This window comes from Bombus fervidus, chromosome 14 (assembly GCF_041682495.2).
Source record: "Bombus fervidus isolate BK054 chromosome 14, iyBomFerv1, whole genome shotgun sequence".
Lineage (NCBI taxonomy): Eukaryota > Metazoa > Arthropoda > Insecta > Hymenoptera > Apidae > Bombus > Bombus fervidus.
In genome coordinates this window covers 10,042,862-10,065,463 of record NC_091530.1, presented here as the reverse complement: position 1 = coordinate 10,065,463, position 22,602 = coordinate 10,042,862, and the positions used below count along the sequence as shown (strand labels likewise).

General features: G+C 36.1%; 1 protein-coding gene across 5 annotated transcripts in view; it reads right to left on the bottom strand.

Annotated features, from left to right (window-relative positions):
* Nucleotides 1-2,614: 2,614 nt before the first annotated feature.
* The window catches only part of Carpa (Carbonic anhydrase-related protein A), a 232,892-nt gene continuing 212,904 nt past the window's right edge, over nt 2,615-22,602 (bottom strand). Inside the window, exons 7-10 of one of the 5 annotated variants that reach the window (XM_072016301.1) lie at nt 7,436-7,590; nt 6,215-6,340; nt 5,383-5,431; nt 2,615-5,297 (exon numbers count right to left, since the gene is read on the bottom strand). In XM_072016301.1, the coding sequence (XP_071872402.1) occupies nt 5,230-5,297; nt 5,383-5,431; nt 6,215-6,340; nt 7,436-7,590 (398 nt within the window). In that variant the 3' untranslated portion in view covers nt 2,615-5,229. The remainder of the gene's footprint in view (nt 5,298-5,382; nt 5,432-6,214; nt 6,341-7,435; nt 7,591-22,602) is intronic. The other 4 variants (XM_072016302.1, XM_072016303.1, XM_072016304.1 and 1 more) reach the window with 4 other exon arrangements.

Here is a 22,602-nt window from a genome sequence, read left to right as displayed (position 1 = left end):
TATGATCCGTTTCGTTCTATTTCTATTATTATATTCGTGCATAATTCAATAAACTAATATAAAACAAAAAACATTGTGTCTATTATTTCTTTATAAAACGAAAGAAACTTTTCGGACAATCCAATACAAACTTCAAATACTTTTTTTCTTTTATGAATTAAAATTCATACAAATTTGACATAGTAACAAAATAACTTTTACATAACTTCATATTCAATGAGTTGTTTGTTAGTGTAAATCTATTTATAACATAAATGAGGACTAAAAGGGAAGTATATTATAATCTTAGTGCGTATAGATTTGAATAATTGAATTCTCAACCCTAGAGATGTTAAGTATGAATTATACTGTCAACTGATCTTAAAGATCGAGATCGGTCAAAACCCTACTTCGTCAATTGTGTAAGACGTCACTTTGATAGCCTTAGTATCACAAGATCGGTGATTCTAAAAGACAAACCTAGTGAATTCCAGAAGACAAACATAGTGACATAGAGGAAGGTTAACTAAAAATATAAGGCTTCGTGATATTTAAAAGAGTTACCGATAATCACAGGTACCAATAAAACATACGTATCATTCAATCAATATGAGACAACTGAAATTGAAGTCATAGAAATGTTCTTTCTTTCATTAAAAATGCTTAAAGTTTTCATATTTAGACCTCTACGATTTGTCTATCATTAAAACACTGAAAGACTCGAACCATAACATTCCATGGAAAATCCACGGTTCAGATTTCCCAACCTGATACAATTAGCCGACACCGGAAACGGCTAATTGACAAGCGAGAGATAAAACAGCTCGATCGAATCGTAATCGAGGCTTCCACGGCCTCGAGCACGTCAATAGCCCTCGTCAGACGTCGTCCACGTTCTGATAAGTCTGTCTGGTTTGTATGACGTGAGCTATTCTCCGCGGAATGGTCCTAAAGCCTGTCGTGCAAATTGAATATTTGGCTGTTTCGTTTGTCATAACTGTCGTCCAATGTCCTCTCCTCGAGAGAGAGAGAGGGAGAGAGAGAGGGAGAGAGAGAGAGAGAGAGAGAGAGAGAGAGAGAGAGAGAGAGAGAGAGAGAGAGAGGAAACGTCGACATCACGTCGTCTATACTGCTACTTATCATGACAGACACATTTGAGCGGTCATTCCCTTGTCGATGCGTTTCCTGTTTCTCCTCTAATGATAATGTCATGATTTATTAAGTTTACGTAGCTATTTCTCGAATAAAGGAATCGTTAACCAACGTTGCAATATTCCATTTGTAATATATACAATTTTTATATGAATTTTACATTATATATATTTGTAATATATATAAATACTGAAAATTATTCTTTGTTATTTTTCTCCCATTTAGATTTTACAGTTTCATAAAGTTTGTAAAAATAGAAAAATTAATTTTTCACAATTATTAAAAATATACAGATACTTTCGTTTTTTAACAAAATTAATCTCGACTTTTATTCAGACAAGAGGACAATTATACGAATACTTATTTATTTATTTCCATTAAATCACTTTAATTATCATGTAGATATATAGGATATTTGGGTCAACACAAATAACAGACGAGTGGTTCTAATGCTAATAAAAGTCATTCTAAATTATGTCATACTTAATAATTGACCCTAATATAAACTCAAATAGCCACACATTGTCGTTGATGATCGATCGGTCCAAAAACAGCAGCAACTAGCAATGGGCGCGAAAATTTCACGTCGGAAATTCGTAAAATGAAATTCACTTACCTCTGGCTGGTCCCGGCGGAGCATCGTCGTCGAAAGTTGCCACGACAAGGAGATAATTAATGAAGGATGAGACGCAGCCTCGCAGCGCGAACTTTGCCCGTCGTTCGACCCAATTTCCACCCAGACAATTTGTCAATGTACCGGGATTTTTCGATCGTCTACTCGCAAGATTGTCGCGAGTCCCACGGGGCTTCATCCTCCATAAAGAAACTTCCGCTAGATCGTACGTTTCTTCGAATAATTATTCAAAGCTTCGTCCAACTGATAAAAATCGCGGTCACGTGGTCAAACTAAACAGGTTCATCGACTGCAATTAATCTTAATTGATCGTGGTTAACGCATAATGTTATTGATTGTAATTATTTGTTTCGTGAAGTATTTACATGAAATTATTTGAAGATATAGGAAATAAATATGATTAGTACGTATCTATATCTTTGTAGATTTTCTTATTTCAGTGTCATTATAGGAGTACCACTTTAATATCACATAATAATTTGTTAAATCCAAAGGTATAAACCATTTAAAAATATGTAGTCTATAATCCTTTTCTTCTAGTAGTTCTTTTAACGATTCTTTCTACAACTGTTCTCATATTTTCAATGATAAATTAATATGTATATCGACATATAATATGTAACATGTTATAGTTCATGTAACTTAAAAATTTATTAGATAATGTTACAATTCGTTAGATTAAGAAATTCTTTGTTTGACTTTAAATTCAAAATTCCAATTATGCCTCAGGAATAAACGCGAATTGTTATTCCATTAGTCCGACAGTAATTATTCGAAGAAACCTTAGCCGAAGCTAAAAGAAGAGGGTGAATGAAGAAATTAAAAAATCCGCAGGAAACACACGTGATCTACAATATAACGTTGCGTTTATTGTTATCGTTATTCATTAACCACAATCGTTAAACGTTCACTTTCGTATGATACAACGTTAGGTTTCTATACACATCCTCCTCCAGCCTCCCTCTAAGTGTCCTCTTAATCTGCTTACACCTATTTTTAATAATAATTCCTTTTCTTACGGTTTCTTAGTATCTGTATTTATATACAAAAGCGCTGGATCATTCGTCCATTCGGCTAAGCTATGAACAATCCAATTTTTATTCCTCTCACGATTGCGGTTGGTCTAGCACGCGACTCTAATTTCATATCACTCCTCTTTCTTCTCTTTTTATCGTTCTTTAAGTTTCCACTCTCATCCTCCAAACATCCAAACCTATTTTTTTATTCGTCGAATCGCTCGTTCCGCTCAGAGAAATCGTCAACATTCGATCGTTTTATCATCGTCTCCATCTATTTCAAAATTTTCTTACTTTGACACGTTTCTATTCGTCGTACGTTCAGCGTCACGTTTACGTATATTGGTTATAAAATAATTGACAAAAACCTGTCAAGTAAGTCGACAATTCCATCCCCTCGTTTTCAAGTGTCGTTTGGTGCCCGGCCAATATCCGGATTATAATTATTATTTTGATTCGAATTGTGATTTTTATTCGAAAGCGGAACGAGCATGATTCTTCTGTTAGCAGCGACAGGCACACGATTGTTCTCTGGTTTAGTAAATAAAAAAATATCGCAGAAAGGACAATGGTCACTCTTTGGCGAAGTTCTACGATCACTTACATTATACAAATTACGAATAAAATTTGTTCTTCTCGACAATTTACGAAATGATGTTTGCTTTAGACATACAATTATGGCGAGTGTTTTTATTTGTAGTTTAACGTATCGACTACCATGAGATTTCTTTCAATCAATTCCTAGAACTCTCTATTGAATATTCCAGTGAAATTTTATTGGATGTGTAAATCAGTTTGATGCTTTAACTCTATTAACGTTTTCAATTAAATACTATGATCAAATATTTGTTCGTTTTGTGATACTTTCTACGAAAATATCATCTACACGACTCTTGCGTTTTTCTTTTTCTTTCTTTTTTCGCTTCAACGAAACACCTGGAAAGATATAAAATGGTAATGGACAGTGTATCGGGAGAAATATTACTTAAAGCAGTTTCGTTTCACGAGAACGCACGACTTAGGCTCTCTTGCACAATACTTACGCAACAATTATTTCGACGATTTTAAAAAATGCACCGAATTAATTTACACACCTGACAAATTCCGCGTCGACTTCCACAACGAATTATTACAAAGCGATCGCGTTTACATACAAACCTGCTATCATTCTTCTACACGTACAAACTTCTCCAAATTTCCTTTATTTTTAATAATTCATCCTGAATTCCCAAAATCGTAAAGAATTTGCAATTTCACCTCAAATCATACATTTTCGTCGTGAATTATTAAATCGTCAATTATCGATTCACAATCATGAACAGAGAGATATTTCCTAATTAACTCGCTATTTTCGAAATTCACGAGAAACACGATCAATTAGGGGATTGGACACTGGTTCAAGCGAACGTTCCACGAAATATTCCCATCTCTTAGTACGTTCGCCTCGATTTCGAGCGCTTGCCTCCCCTTTTTCGCCAACGAACGACAGGAACGATTTCCGGAAGGTGTTCAGGCGACAAATACAAATTCCAGCCGCGCTCCAACACACTTATCATCCCCGTCAAAATCGGTTCGGCCGTGATAACTCGAGGAACCCGTGCCCGTCCCTGATAGCTCGTGAATCTTCCTCCACACCTTCGAATTGTGGATGCAGCTGCTCGGAATCGACGAAAATCGGTGCCACGTCGAAATACAGTAAATCTTTATCGATCGTTTCTTCGTTTTAATTATCGCATCTGTTGGCGATTATCAGCGCATAAATTTAGCTTCCAAGTATCAAACTGGTTTGCGATTTCGCTTCTCTTAGGGAGAGATCCCACCGAACGTGTACTATCATTGGACGAATCAATTTTCAATGAAATTAATCGAAATTCACGTAGTTCGTTAGTTCCTGCAGCAATATTTTTAGTTAGAATATCTATTCAGTTAAGATGTCAATATGTTATTCTAACGTACAAGTTAGAACAACCGAGTAACTCTTCTGCAATCTTCTTCTCGAAATTTGACTTTCGACATTTTTGAATGTCATGTCTATCGATTGAATTGAATCGCTTTAAAGCTTCCGGAAAGAAATCTTTTATCGGTTCGTTAAATAGATTTCCAAAGAAGATCTTCATTCAAATCGAATAGATCTGTATATTTCAAATTTCTTTCAGTAACACAGAAATGAAATTAAAAATTTAAAAAATATCGAATTGCAAATTATAATAAATGCAATGAAATGGAAGTTTCTCGATGGTCTTATTTCATTGGTTCGTTTCGTAACGAAAATGAGAAAGATCTGCAGAGTTTTGTCTGCCATTTGGACGAATCGAGTTCCCTGAACCGTGACCTTGTCAAGCCTGTACACAGTGGTCTTTTTCTTTTTGCATGCCTATTACGAAATGTTCGCGTGAACCTGTCGCATTAAAAGCCGAAAACGTCTCTGGTTTGTATGACGGCCGCGATTCAGACGACGCCGTTGTGCGAGAGGGAGCCATCGTCCTGCCACGTGTTCGCTGGAAAGAAAAAGTCATCTTTTCAGATTCTCATCGAGATGATCCCTTCGCTAGATGGTAAGAAGTTTGGGGCCGCTCAAGCCTGGATATTATCCTGGGTTACCTCTATAGTGCATGTCCTGAGCCATCGATGGACACTTCGCATCCGGTCGCTGCCGAAAGAAAAATACAAAACTTGGTTTTCGTTAATCGTTTCTCGTCAGAACATATTATTAACACCTCTAAAGCATTAATAGAGTAAGATGAAATATAAGAGTAATATTCTTCTCTGCTATTCGATAATTCTAATAGTGATCAAATAATATAAATAATAACCCTGCTGCGATTTTTAAACTCTGGGATTGAACTCTTCTTGGACTCTGAATTTGTATATTTCCATCTCATTCTTGTTTTAAAGAGCGAAACGACACGTAGTATTTTAGCACAAAAAGAAATTTAGCACAAAATTGAGATAAGAAATCATGCCAGTTAACAACTTTCATATTTTCCTCAAACTTGAGAAGTTTCTTAACAACAAAAGAATATATTAAATCGGAAATGGACCAGAGAGCGTAGCAGGATTAAACTGTTAAAAGTTAATTTTGATCAATAAATTTCTTTTAGGTGGCGCGAGCTAGTCGAAAATTATTTTTACCGATTTTACGAATTTTTCGTGATCCAGAAAATTAATACAAACCCTATCCTTAAATTATTCTGTTAAAACGAACTCAAGCGCCATTAACACAAAAGAAATCATGATATCGCTTTCTCTCGATTTACACGCTTTATATTTGAACTTCGTATTAACATTCATAACGATAAAATCGAACTTATTCTACACGCTTGTAGCCAAGCTTCCCCATCGGTTAATGCGATTACTCGATGAAAAATTAACAGAAGCGGCCAAGTAAATGGATGGAAGGAGAGACGATGGAAAATAGAATAGAGCAATTCACCTTGTGAAAATCGATGTTTGTCCGTATAGTCCTGTAATGAAGATCCTGCAGCGGCCTCGAATTGTTTCCCAGGGGTGCTTTCGGAGTGGTCGACGGACCTTGCATTAGTTGCCTTAGTGCGTAAAGCTGGAAATGGGATTAGGATTACGATGTAACGATGCCGTTCCCTCGTTCAATATTTAACCATAAAGCAGAGCTTGTTAAGTAATGGCGTGGTCGTGGAAGGGAGAAGGATTGAAATAAGGGTGGTGGAAGCGCAAGAATAGCCCCGGGAAACCGGGAGTTGAATCTCGAAAGTAATGTACTTTAAGGTATCGGTGTTGGTGCGCCTGACACCTTATTAAATTATTTATTGTCCCGCGATTAATTTTGCAACGGTGCAAGGAGATTAATAACGCGGGCCAACGATTTACGTGAATTTCATCGTAAAATTTAGCGTACTTTGCTTCTCTCTAGTAGCCTTTTTCCTAAAAATAGATATCCTCTTGGACGGTGAATAATTAAACGAAACTGCTGTATATGTATATATATACTTCATTTGGTGTGCCGGTGTTGGAGTAACGATCGTATAAATTCTTCCTCGCCGTGTTACGAGGACAATTTCGCAAGATCTTGAGTTAACTCATAGGTGATCTGCCGTGTTAATCCAAGTACGCGTATTTGGTCAAAATGTAATTTTGTGAAAAATGACTTCTAGCGTCTAACAATTGGGCACAGATTTCAAATACGTTTCAGAGCAGAGACGTTTCTCTTATTTAATATTTCATATAGATAAACCAAAGAAAGTTGCTGGTACGCTAGTTTGACTTAACACGGCAGCGATGTAATATTTGTAATATTACTGATATATGAGAAAACGACATACTTTTGCTTACAAGTTGGTTATTTAACAAATACAGTTTTTTCCATAATTTGTAACTAAACAAATGTTTGAACGTTTCTAATAGTGGGATAAATGTTTCTGAATTGAATTGCAACTTTATTCGATCTTTTTAGTCCTATTAAGGAGTTTTTCAAATTACTGTCGTGGATACGGATGCGTATACATGTATTCAAAATTAGTATCGTGTTACGTTTATATTATACACGTGTTTATACAGAATGAAAGATAGAAGATTGACTAATTGACCATTCTACACACGAAAAGGGTAATAAAAAAAGTTCAAGGGAGGAATACAAATTGAGGTAGATAGGGAGAAGGTAAAGAGGATCAACACTTACCTCTCGCGCTGTTACGTAAATAGGTTTGTTGAGGATCAGCCATACTGCTGTTTCCCAACAGCCTGGGTGAGTCGTGCTGCCCTCGTAAGTCATGTAATCGTTCGTGTTTGGAAGGAGGCTCTTCAAAGACAGATGACGTACAGGCGCAAAATCGCCTGCACAGAAACACCAAAACTATATGAGGACAACAGAACATTTAAACCATCATCGCATTGTTCATTTCGAAATTGTTGCAAAAATACACGCTTTCGATGTTTCCTGATTTTTTACGAAAACTATCAAAAAAAAAAAAAAAAAGAATTTAAAGAAACTCAAGTAAAATCTACGCGAATCTAAGGAATTCGTTGTTGAAGACAATGAAAAGATTTCGGTAAAAAACTTGAAAAGTTATCCGATAATTGGGGGAAAATACTGGAAAAAACAGTGTATATGTTAATGATATATTTTTCTAAAATTTAGCTGTGAATGTTTCGAACATAAGCCTCCATAACCTGATAATAATTTGGATTATCAAGAGAAATTTGCCATTTATTTGACATATAAAAATTACAGGAGTAAAGTTTCAGGAAGGATTCTAAAACGTAAGGCGTAAAATTTTCGATCTTAAACAACGTAACGCGTTGTGTTCGTTGGCGTGATTATTAAACTGATCGAACGAAATCAATGTTGCCGATCCTGTATGAGCAGAAAAATCGCCTACCTTGAGCAAACAGAATAAAGGCTAAACTTTTCAAACTCTCTTTGTGCGGCATAACGAAAGCGCATCGGTAAAGAGTGGAGCCTGTCGTCTAAATTCCAGAGTATTTGCATGCTAAACGATCAAAATTCGGCGGGTTCTCTTATTCTATCGGTAGAACCGCTGCGTTGCATATTCAGCGACGTTATTTCGAACGCGACAAAATTACTCGATATTCGTCCGAGGCCACTCTTTGAACTTCAACTCGCGAAACAGACAGCCTGGAAAAAAGAGCAGGAGACTGGTTCGCCGGCGCCAAGAGAAAGGAACTTTGTATACTGTATATATTATTTATTTATTTATTTATTTATTCGTGGTAAATGGAGGTAGCGGACTATAGTAGCTTCCACGATACAACGAGGTCGTAAAATCGACTGTTGTTTCTACTGGTAACCTTATATTGTCCTTTTTATTACTGGAATATCCTTTTACGCCTGTTGTTGCACTGCTTTTTTCCTACATATTACTAGAATTCGTTCTACGACTATTCGTGTAATCCTTTTTGTTATTCTTTTCATTTTGTCTTAGTATTTTTATAGGTATTGTCTTTAACGTTATCGACTCCCTTTTTTCGTCCGGTGCTTTTTTAATTATTCAAATTCTATTTTTAGTTTGTTTATTTCTTTTACGTATTGAAATTCTTCTTTTGGTGTTTGTTATTTTGCGCTTTTTATTTGTTACATCATAGACATTCTTCTCATAGGAGACCTCACGCTGTTATTTTTATGATCGAAATTGCTTTCTTAGTACAACACGTTATATTCATTCTTAATGATTTTATTAAACATTTCAAACCTCGATGTATATTTTTCCGTATTAATAGATGAGTTAATAGATATGCAATAGCTATTTCACTCGACTATACAAATTAAGATCGAGCACTGTAGAAAAATCACGATTTCCTTCCTCCATCGAAGCACTCTATCTGTTCATAACTGACAAGACTGCTTATGGATGATTTGCGCATAGTTGGTAAGTAGGAATGAGCTCGTAATTCTGCAGTGCATATAAATCTGCGCGCAAGAGAAGCAATAACAAATTGATGCCGGTCGTCGAACGATCGTAAAGAGAAATCGTGGTTATTCCGTCGACTTAACGATTCGACGTGGCGCGTTCACTCGTAAAAGGGGTGACCCGTGTGTGTATCGTGTATCACGTTGTCGTCGTCGTCGTCGTCGTCGTAGTCGTCTCGACAACGATACGAATAATCGATAGGGTGTGACCAGGACCCGAAGAAATTCACTTCACAGAGGCGATTTCGATTCTTGAACGAGGCTCGCTCGGCCGTGAGCGAATCGCAAGCGAACTGGAAAACCAATGAAACACGATTAATCGTCGAATAATCGTCGAATTATACGATAGAATGGTTTATCGAACCGAAAATTTCACAATTAAAATAGCTTTAAAGAAGAATGTTCGTTATATTCTTGCGCTATTTGTTTGTTTTTAATTTCTAAGAAATATTAAAATATTCAGTTTGATATAGGAAATGGATATTAATTATTTAGTTAGGAAGCTAATGTACTACTTGTTAAATTATTATGGGGTAAGATTTCTTGATATGGATTTATCGATTATTTTAATTACATTTGAACAAAGGAAGATACTTGTTTCTATAGAAATTATTAAACTACTGATTTTTAAACTGGTAATTTTTTAGCAATCATTAGTATAATTAATGGTAAAATATTTTGTATAACGAAGCTTGCAATATTTTTCTTTTTCTTAGGATTGTAATTATTAAAATTACTTATGAAGATTAAATCATTTTAATCATAAACAGACTGCGGATGTTTACGTAGATTCATATTTTTATGAAACATGTTCTTGTTCATTAAGAAACAGGAAGTTACGTATTTAATAACTGAGAAACAAATCATTCCGTTTCTTATTACAAGAAAACACTACAAAATCTCTTTCATTAAAAACCTCCTCTTTCAAACACATTGCGAACGAAAAACCTCGGTGCAACATAAAATTTGATCAAAAACCCTAAACCCTGGCAAAACCGAGTTCCACTGGAAACTTTACTAATCATCCTCATAAACTATCATACGATCCACCAACTGAATCCCATGGCTCGATTCAGTGGTCTCCGCCCTTTTTCCCGTTCCGTTCTGTAAATTAATCCCAGGGATGATTAATCTGAAAGTCGGACACCGTTTCGTAAAAAGGAACTCTCTATCTTTTCCCATCGCTGGAGAAGCTTCTTCCGGCGTCATTAATCGAGCTTTAATAAAAATCATCGTCGAATGGCCAACGCTCGAATAGGAAAGTCGTGGCGAGTTGAAAAGCTTCCTGTTGCGGTGTCGCGACGTCGCGACAGCGAGCCAGCTATTCCCCTCGTATCGAGGCACGTGACACTAAGGAGGAGCGAGCGTGTGTCGGGGCAAATGGTGGGCTGACACAACGGATAAATGTGGCGACCCTCAGCCATCCGGCTTGTTCTCGTCTTTCGCGGCGAGGAAACATTTTTAGGACAGTATTCAGCCTGCTTAGAGGGCAGAAAGTGGCGGACTCTCTTTTTCTCTTTCTCCACAACCCTCCTTTCTATCCTTCTCTCCCATCTCTTACCTCACCTTAGACGCTTCTTTCCATTCGTTTTCTCGACGTCGGACGCGCAGTGAGACGCGTGTCCCCGCGCTTTATTTTTATTTATCGCGCGGCCCCGATTCTCTTTCTTCGAGGCGTCACACGCGAAAGCGCTGTGATAAATAATAAGGAGGACGCCCCGAGACGGAGAAATATCAAGCGTGTCCGAGGATCGAAGGGAAGGAGGGTGCTGCTGGAAGGATTCTCTTTGTGTGATTAATGGGCTGTTGTGTTGGAATGGGGAGAATGGGGCTGCAGCGAGAACGTTGTATTGTGGGAGTGTTAATGGCTTGATGAGTCGAGATGTGGATTAATTGAGGATGATTGGTGGCCGATTTTCAATGTTGCAAATGGGTGATTAGCTTTGAGTAGGGGGCTAGGAAGATGTTTTAGTTATTGGGATAAATCGTATTTATTTGCAGAGTATATAATATGGAGGATAAATTATGCGAAATAACGTAACTCTATAGAAAAACGCTTTCTGATACAACTTTTTACTCGTCGCTCAGTTTGCTTATTTTAATGTATACGTATACAGACATATAATTTAATATAAGACATATAATTTAGAAACAACGCTTGTAATATTTTTATTTCCATATTTATAATAATATTTGTTCCATCGGAAAAAACAAAGGGTTTTTCAAATTCCAATTTATTTGTATCTTAATTTTGCTCTTGTTTTAACAATCGCGAAAAGACACATAATGCCTTAAAAAGAATTTTCGCGTGAAATTGAAAAGAGAACTGATCTAGATATGGTAAAAAGAAAAAAGGAAGTAAGAAAGGAGAGGAAGAGAAAGTAGAGAAGCATTGAGGCAGGTGACAAATAATAATAAAGATGTGGAGAGGATGGAAATGAGGGTGAGGCCAGGTATCACAGCAGAGATGGAACCAGTTCTGAAATTCAGATGGAAAGAAGAGAAGACCAGAGGGTCGTCCGGTGATTAATGAAATGCATTAACTCTTGCACAGAGGTCGCGAGAAAAAGCGTGAAGAAATTGAGAAACGTGTCACACGTCGCTTCGTTCTATCCGATTTCGGAGAGCGCTTCAACGCGGAGGCAATGATTTCTCGAATTTCTGCTACGTGGCGCAGAAGGTTCGCGTGCACGCGTCCACGAACGACGCACCGATTATAAAAAATGGGGAAAAAGGAGGATGAAAATAGAAAAATTATTTCAACGTTTTTCAACGTCCCGTGACGTCAATCTGTCGCGGTTTACAGTTTTCGTGAAATTGATATTTTCAATTTTATTCTGCTAGGGTACTGATTTCGTTAATTTAATAACTTGAAATATAAAATGGTAAAGTATAGAAATTCATTATGGAAGAAAATGTATTATAGAACATGTGTACACTTTTGTTAAATATAAAATAAAGAAATCTATATAAAATGAAGAATTAACGGAAATTCTCATTTAAAAGGACAAAAATATGATTTCAGTACAAAGAAAATGATTCCTCATGAAACATTTAAGATAAAATTGTGGAATATCTTTCATTACACGTATGTATTACTGACCTCGAAATAAAAAGCTATCTATTTCGTTGGTTTTAGACACGTTCAGATTTTATAAAACAGGAATTTCATTCGGTATGGATGAAGTTTTTTGATTTTTACTATTTCTCTCCCTCCCCCCTCTCTCTCTTTTACGATGAAACTATATCACGAGAAAGAATAGTTAATATTTGCATGAGGAAAATATTTCATCGATTTCGAGTGTGCTGGCACCGTTTGAAAATGACCGATTTTGGAATTTTAACCTCTTGCAGAATTTTTCGTAATAAATAACGTCACGGAACGAAAAAAGATTCAATTGAAAATATGGTTGAAAGTGGCGAGAACAAAGGAATATTTGCTTCGTTCTAAATCTAACAAGAGTAAGCGGGAAGGCAGAGCGTGTTCCAAATTAGAGGAGCGGTATGAGGCGGATTTATAACCGCGTAACGTGAGGTCGAGGCGTCACGCTGAATACTAATAATATAAAATGAACTTTCAAGATAAAGCCAACGTCATTTAAAATACCGGCTGAACATACTTTTTGTTCATGTTCATTTATTGTATTATTTTATCCTTGGTTATATCTCAGCTAGAAAGGGTTCAATCTTCTTCCTGAATATAACTATATCATAAACTAATTTCTAAACTAAATATACAGTATAAACTGAACACATACAATGATTTATTCAAACTTCGTACAATCGTAGAGTCTATATGGTATAAAAGATAGTGATTCAAAAATACGAAGTAATCTTTTCATAATCATAATGTTAAAGACAAAACTCATTAATGTAAGTTGAAGAAGAATTTCAAATAAGATATTGTATTAACGTAACGTTTGTTTATTAATAAATCAACAAATTAAATTTGAACCAATCAAATTAATAAATTTTATGGTACTCGATCTTATTTTCTATCTTTTGTTTCATAAGGTAAAGATTATTAATAGTTCTTCGTCTAAAATTAATATAATATTAAACAAATTAAAAATCAAGTAAACCAACTCGTGATTAATGTACTTTTCACTGACTCTAACGATACCAATTCGAAGAATTTCAATATCTTTTAAAGCTCGACGTTATTAGAAATAGAGCGTTCCTTTACAAATACCCGTGAACGCAAATATTTGACATAAACAACAAACGTTCGATAATGTCATACAGGTTCATCCTCGCCGCATATAGCGATTACGTTTTAATCTTTAGTTTGACACAGCAGAGGACACAGGTTATGATGGCGTGCTCCATCGCTGTTCTTATATCGCGATTATCGCCACTGTCATCATCATTATCCCCGGATGTGTGGTCGAGCCATTAAGGTCGGTCAATTTTCCTAAGAGCCCTTTGCCCTCAACTTCCACGCAACGACAGCCACACGTGTGTTTCTCGAAGAACATTTGACGCAATAGAAGCATCGCCGATAGTCACTGGGTCTGTCCGTTAATAGATAACAGAACGAGTGTATATTTGTCTCGATAAGCCTCTTAAACGGGCTAATGCGCTCGATTAGGGTAATTGGCAATGTTTGTAGTTTCATGTAGCTTCTAATAGCGACTAAATCAGGCAAGAGCTTTAATAGCTATCGTTAGACTGTGGATTTTTATGCATTCACGTGATATTTGAGGGTGTGAAAATACACAAACCTACATAATTTATGAATGTAGAAAAGTATGTAGAATTTTACCGCGCAGAAGCTTAACACTAGAATTACCACATCAGTCAAATTGACTGGCTTTACAATTTTATTTTAAAATTCATGTTATATTTTTTTCCACAATGATGTAATGACTTTCGCAACGATAACTAAAAGAATAATATAATGAATTTTATTTTGCTTTTTATGCATTCAAACTCAAAATAATTTTGTATCAAGGCTACTTATACCAATACCAGTCAAAATATAAGAGGGTCCTGCAATCTGTTTATCGAACCCCAATTAACCAGTTTCTTCGTTTTGTACAACTTCCCACATGTTTAAAATTTTTACTGCGTATCAGTCGATATGATGATATTAGTTATCAGGAAAATTCCGAATCGATCGCTAGATCGCTAGATAATACCACTAGAAATACCACACCAGCCAAAATGATTGGCTCTACAATTTTATAAATGTGCCAACCCTCGTTTAGGGATCATGCTCCCAGATGGATTCATAATACCAAAAACGTACTACATAACATGGAATTCCTGCTGTAAGAAAGTATTTTTTAAAGACCACTCATTTTGACTGGCTTTAGTAGAAATAGCTTCGTATTAACGATCGATAGTTGTAGTGTTAATGATATTCTAAAATGTTGTGTCAGGTAGCAGGAATAAATGACTAGAACGAAGTATTATTGCGAAGTTAATTAGCATAATTAATAGAAACCATGAGATACGGTATAAGCTTATATCTTATAATTACTATGAATTTTGGACGAAAATGAGTATTTGTTTTGTTGTGATGGGAACAAGAGAAACAGCGAAGAAGTGGAATGAAACAATGAGGTCCATTTAATTGATACAAGATTAATTATTTTCGATCGGTCGTTTCATTAATGGGATGTTACGCGTGCGTTTAATTTCATTTATACAAACGTGATATCTTTCGAGGTCACTCATTTCATTACACACTCAGTTTTCCAAATTAATTCTGCATTTACCGGTATGATTAAATCAAACTCTGACAACCATTTACCAACCTAATTGCATAGCAGCCCGACCTATAGACTTGCTCGGTTATTTTATAACTTGAAATCAGAAACAATGGGTCTGATGTACAAATCCTTCCGAATCTTTGATGAGAAAAGAACACAGATTAAAGAGGAATCCAAGCAAGATTTCCAAAAATATGTAAATTGCTCTGTGTGTAATGTGATACCTAGTTCCGTCAGTATTTAATAACAAATGAGAACGATGCACAGAATGTACATATTATACGAAAATATCGGAAATATCGAAAATACAGTACCTGTTACAATATTCAATCGTTAAACAAATTTCTGCTTAGATGCCACTTTTATATTATTTTCATAAAAATATGAATTTGTACCAAAATTCCCAATCTATTAATTACTATATCTTTGTACCATTCAAATCATTGGTACAACTTAAAGTTAGCAAAGAATAGGTCACACAAAATTTCTTATTTCCCGACTCACTCTTCGAAACACGACTATTTTGACCAATAACTAATTTCGTAAAACGTCACGATCGTCACTGCTCGTATTAAAACTTATAATCGCACGAAAAAAAAAAAAAAAAAAAAGAAAAAAGAAAAAAGAAAGAAAAGGGGGGCCACTAAACGTCCAATCGTTTAGCTCTTTCCCTAATTAACCGAGGGGTGCTATTATTTCGCTTCGAGCTGTTTGACCTAAAAGCAGAACACGTCGGATCGCTTTCGCAGGGAAAAAATGGCTTTATCGCGTGGCATGCCAAAAGAGAAAAGTCAGGAACGAGGCTGGAACAACGGATTACACCGAAAGGGTGGCATCACATTCCCGTTTCTGTCTGTCTTTTAAAATATGCACGTCGGTTTCCCGGGAGCATTCGCGCCGGCTGTCAAGGAATTTTACCGTGTCAAGGCCAGAATCCGTGGAAAGAATGAAATTTCCGTTCTTTCATCCGCGTTGCGCACAAGCGTTCCCAATGATTCATGGTACGTTCACCGTGTTCATTACCCGGCATCGCTTGTTCGTGTGCGCACGCGAGCTCTCGCGGGACCACGCCGTCAAATCGCGTATTCAAAATCGTTTTCAAATTTATGCGCCAGCCTGCGCTCCTTCCCACGGCTTCCTGGATGTCTGCCACGCGGAAACCGGAGCTCACTGTTGTTTGCTTAACCGAGGTTCGAATCATTCTTTTGTCCCGCTTGATGGACATTGGTTTTTGTGTGTTTGCCGCGTTGTGGTTAAATGATTTAATTAGATGATTGTGTTTGCGTTCCGGTGTGTGCATTGATAGGTATTTGGTATCGTCGATAAAGAGTTTGTAGAGTAAGGTGTTATTGCATGGATACAATACTCTTCACGGATTATTAGTACGAGTGATAAAAATGGCAAAATTAAAAATGGAAAATGGTAAATCAGGTGAATTGCCCGGAGTTACTATGATCGGATTAAAGCAATTACGAATTTTTGTATTTGTATTTTTCCTTATATTATATATTTTATATTACGAATTTTTCAAATTGTCCGAAAGTTTGTATGGAAGAATTTGCAATTTACGTTTCTACCATTTCTTTGGGCACCTCGATGTCTGCCAATACTTTCGGAGACTCGTAATTTATAATACAGGGTGTATTTCGATACCATGTGGCTTTTTCGCGCCTAAACATACGCACAATTCGCGCATGTGACCAATTATATTAGTTGCAAACGATAACACTAACTGTTGCGGTTTATTTACATATCAACAGCTATATATTTGTATCACGACGAAAGCAAGAAAATTAGTGAAAAATTCAAGTTACAAAGCGTCACGAAATTCCTCAATTCGAGCACAAAGGTAAAGCCCTTAGCTGCCAGCACGTATTGCAATCGTGCTAATTTCCAGCCGACAGCTTGCACGCGCGGATCAGTTTCTTGTACGTGGCCCTCTGTACTAGAACAAAGCCGTGCAAACGGACCAACCGCGCCCCTTTCGTTGTCCTGGCTATCAACAATGACCGCTCTATGCTTTCAGAAATGCCGTCATCCAACATAGAAGGATGCTACGCGTCAAACTGCTCCCAGCTAGATAGCGATCGAATATATTTGATGGATAACTCGTTTATAACACATACATATTCATATGCATAGCAAATATTCCTGATATTAAGGTGCCTAATTTTAGATTTGTTTGTGAGATTAATTACCTAAGACGATCTTTACTATTGTCTTATAGAAATCGCGATATTTCATAAGATATTTCTTAAGAAAGATAATATTTGTTGGACTTGTAGAATAATTAAGCCACTCAGAAGTCAAATTACTCAGCTTTATTTTCTGAAGATTTCTCAATTTTGCACAAAATATGTTTATGTCTGCCTCTTTAAAGTAATTCTTGCCTCTCATCTTTTATATTAATTCAAAATTTATGTTCGGCGGAATTATTTTCGCCATTTTTTGTCTCAGATAAGTATCAGGTATTAAAAATATTAAATTATCTTCATAACTGTGTCAACTAAAAGATTTGTTTCGTATAACGAGTTCCATCTTTACTAATTTTCTGACGTGTTCATTAATTTTCTCAATCTTCAGGGTAACTTCTTGATCGACACAGTGAAGCGGGTGTCAAACCTCCCTTAATCCATCAAAAACCTGCCGAAAATTCGGTCCTTGAAGTCGCTACCATCTTGTCGGTTCTTACACCCTGAACGAACTGTCGAAAAAAAAAGAATTGTTCACAAGAGCGATCCGTCACCCTGGTAAATCCTCCTTTTTGTCTTCCCTAGCCGTGGAAAATATTTTCATCGACTGAGGAAAGTTTCGTCGACGAAATAAGCAAGAACGAAGCAAGAAATTTTTTTAATACAAATATCTCACATTGTATAATGTATAATCACTTCCAAAATATTTTCTAACATTATATTACCATTTATTAATAATGAGAATTATTAAATTAGTAATTAATAAATGACACATTTCGTCAATAAATAAAATTAGTCAAATTAAATAAGTAAGTTAATAAATGACAATATTCTGGAAAATATTAAATGTGAATTTCAACTAAATTACTAACAATAAATAATTCAATTACGTACAGAACACAATTAACAATTATTTAAAAATTATCTCGGATATGTAATTCCACGAAAAATTGAAATTGCTACAGAAACAAACAATCTTAATCGCAGCTGAATTGTCGTAACGTTTTATTTATTCGTTGGTTGTTCTCATATGAAGGAACATGTGACGATTCTCAGAGGGCGTGGGTAAGATATCGTGGGATGGAAAGGTCGTGACGAAAGCTCGCCATTAGTTAGGCGAAACAAAGTGGAAATACGCGATGCATGCATCCTGCACATGGCATCCCTCGAGCCGCGTTCGAAGATAATAGAGCATGGACCTTTTCAACGTAAAGTGGCTTGGAAAGACAGTGTACGGATTTTTCTGGTTCAAATCCGTCTGGTTGCTTCGAATATCGTACGATCTACTGTGCGATCGTGTTTTCTCTATTGTTTCTCGTGGTATCTGCCAGCCATTACAAGAGATTCATACGTATTATATACACGTAGATGTAATGAACATGGGCGGTTGTAATTTATCGACATAGTAATTTAGATGGATTCGTTTTATGAGTAATTGACAAATTTTCAGATGGACGATATTGAGAAAAGCGCAAAATGTCGCTTAATTGTTATAAACGTTAAATTGTAATTTTAAATAAGCCATTCAGAGATTAAAGTAATAAGCAGACTACGGACGTTTATGCAAATTTATATCTTTATCATAACAAATAGAAAAAATGCCTAGTAAGAATTTTAAGACGATTATACGGATATGTGTTAAGGCGATTTTAAGAAATCCGATATTCAGAATGGCACCAACCCTTAAAAGTGTTATCTATTTGTCTTTATAGTAACGTTAAACAACGTTATATTTTACAGTGACCTCATTCTCTACCAATATCTGTTTCCATAACTTAAAAGATAATCTTTTACAATAATAAAGGCAAATCTGTATTTTATGAAAAAATATTAATATTCTGAATCCATCAGACGGTGTTTTTAAAACAGCCGTTGATGAATATCAATAAGCCACGGATTTAACTGAACAAAATTCATAAACCACAATGAAAACAATTGGTAAAATGTGAGATCTATTACTGATGCGATTAATCGGAAAATATTCTCAATTTATTCTGCAAAATCTTCAATTAAGGTGAATTTACTGCAATGTAAGTATCGAATCGCTTATTCTACTTATATTTCCTCGTCGTGTCTCGCGTTTCTATCGTACTATACGAACGTCGTTCTCTTCAATTTCATTGGTAACATCGAAATTGGAAAAATCGTAACGGCAAGTATTTTTCGTTCCGCGTGTCATTCCGTATATCACGAGTAGATGGAAGTTAATATAAATGCTTACATTACGACGCAGTGGATTCATCGTTGGCACGCGAACGAAGCAGGAAGCTATAAAGAATTTTATATTTGCTCGCTGCGTCGGCGAGTAATGCGTCGCATTTTTCATCTCACTTTGGAAAATGCCCTGCATAGACACGTAGCTATATTCATATTCAGGAAAGTTGCCCGTTCTTGTCTTATTTCGTCTCTCTGTGTTTTATTGTTTCCATATATTACCGGGGCCGTTTACGATGAAAGACAACGGAAGATGTAGCCAGCCTTCTTGCAACGTATAAGATGTTCCGATTCGCCATCAACTCCATTCTGTTATTCGAAGCTTCCGTTTCACGAATACATGCAGTATTTTCTTTCGTACTAGGAACTAGCAAATCTGTCAAAATAGCAATTTTATCATTCTTATTTTTGTTTCCGGAAACGTTATAGACATACGGATGCTTTTGACAAAATTGTTAGTTCGTTAATACCTTCGAGACGGATTGAAAGTGAGTTGGCTTTATGTCTGAGTTTTGAGGAGTTTGCAGTTCTTAAGAAATTTCTTTCCTCGGGTAGTTTGAACATTGTGACCTTATATTTGAGTTTTGAAAAGTTCTACGGTGTAAAGGATTTAGTTCTGAAGATCGATGGCTCTTCTTCATATTGCATAATAAATCGCTTTTCGTCAGTCTTTTTTTTTTAATACCGCAAAACATCTAACAACGAGTAACACAGAGTTTATCAATTACACGTGCCCTTTTCGTAATTTTTAATGTGTTTCTACACTTTTGAACCATTGCATTCTGCATATTGACTTCCACTCGCCCGATAGCTGTGTTCGTGTAAACCAAATTCAATTAGTTTTGCTAATCGATAATTAAATGTACATATAAATTAACAAGTGATAACAAAACAACATGTAGCGTTAACCGTTATTACTACATCTACATCTATACACTAAATCTATAATGTGATTCGATAGATTATCACACGAGGGCTAAACTAGAATCATATATTATACAAATCCTTGATGTAATTAAAATTTAAGCTGGCGTTTAATTAAATTTCTTTTTCAACTTTCACAAATAAATTTTTCTTCTACAATTCTTTTACTTCACTTCCGTCGCACAACCTCAATTATAAAGACTCTTCTACATTTATTAACTAACTTTTACCAAATTTTTCAAAAGTTCTAAATTTCATAAAATTCGAACATAATAATCGAATATACTCAAAACTGTTCAAAATAAGAAATTTCGCGAAAATTCGAAACTTCTCGAACGTTAAACATAATTTTATTCTGCAACATGTATTACGTAATGACTCATATAAGATCCTAATTTCCACCGTATTCTACATGCTCGACATCGATAAACGCACATGATCGCGTTACAAGAGTTAACAACTGATTCTGACGAACCAATCGAACCGGGTCATGCGTTTCCCGCGCATAGAATTTCGCATACGTACACAACGTTTGAATTAAACTGATTCATAAATATTAACGATATTTACGATGCGGTGCGCGATACACGGGAACGCTTACATTTGATTCGTACAGCGCGAGCATGTGCATCATGTGCATACGACACAATCTCCCGACAATGATGAAAAATTACAATTAGGAGTATTCCTGGTAATCCATCATCAGCAAAATATTTTCTTAATTTTGTTTAAGTATCGTCAAACGGTATCGTTAATTTCATTTAGGTAAGCTGTAAAGTTTTCATTTGTCATTTCCATTGCGTCGAAACGATAGAATAAAATGGCAGGTAATGGGATTAGATCGTGGCCCTGGGTTCTGTTCCTCTTCCATTTACGAGCATTGATTAAATTTTGCTATAGTCGTTTCGTTCGCAAGCAGTGTACTTGGTATCGCTTAAGAAAACAAATCAAACGTTTATTGTAAATACTATCTTGCAATCTTTATTGTGTCAAGAAAAATAAATAAATAATTAAAAAAAATTTAACTATCTGCCTAAATTAAATTGATATACTAAAGTATCACGAAAAATTTCAATGAAATAGATTTAATTTACAATGTTATATAAAATGTATCATTCATTCTACCACATTTATTTCTCTTTAGAATCTAAAGGCATATAAATAAAAAATTCAATTATCTTTGGAAATTACTAGCAAAAGTCTAACAAAATATGTATAACTTATTACACAAAATTTACTATACCCTCCCATCTGCAAATTTCTCAAGCCCATTACTCCAATATCTATAACATTGTAACCAACCATCCCAAAACTCACCCCTTCGTCTCGTTAGAATCTCCAAAATAGCGGTACGTTCTGCAGAATCATGCCTGAGCCGTAAGGCAGGCTGTCGACGACCGGTTGTTCGGCCGGAAGTCAAGTGGTGCGATACAATCTTGCTTTCTCGCGAAATTTCGCAATAAATACCTGGAAACTTTTCGAGGAACGATGGCGTGCGCGCGTTCGTGGGTCCCCATTGTTATCGCGGATGGCGTACATGCACACATCGACGGTACAGGAGCCGACGGTACACGACAATGGAATACTTAGATCCACCCCTGTTGGTCCACCCCCCACGGCATTTCTCCATTGTCTCATGATTTATGTGCCGTGGTCGCGGTGTCAACAGGGTATTGATTAAAATACACACACAGCGGCACACGTACACGCGGCGCACACTAGAATATGACGCCACGGTGTATAGAGGAATTTATGCACACACAAGCTAGATGGACGCTGAGCATCGTTGTCCCTCGTTGTAAATCGACCGGTTGTCGTGTAGATCGTGTCCACCGCGTAAAAAGCTGCGCAACCGAGCTTCCATCGACGAATCGTTTAACGTCGAGTACCCTTACCGTGGAGGGATCACCCTTTAGGAACATCGACGCATTTCGTCGCTCCATCGAATTCATTCTTTTGGTTTAAACCTTCTTCCGTTTACTTTCGTTCGTATATTTTTTTGAGAAATTCCTGTGACGTGCTTTTTTTACAGACTATACTCTTTTACGACGTTATAAGTTTGGTCCTTATATGAGGTTTCTTGTTATTGTTGTTGATTATAGACTTTTTTATTGGCTGTTTTATTCGATGCTTTTATCGATTGCTGATTGAGAAGACAATTCTGGATAAGGTGATTTTTGTTGATCGATGGTCAAAGGGAGAAACCTCTTGCATCGATTGACAAGATATAAAGAGACGAGTTTCGGAAATATATAGGATCTCTTATGATATAACGTCAATTACTTTTCACTTTATATAACAGCGTTATCTGATCTTGCGAAGTTATTTTGGATTTCTTCGTAAATACAGATAATAATCATTGACATTAAAT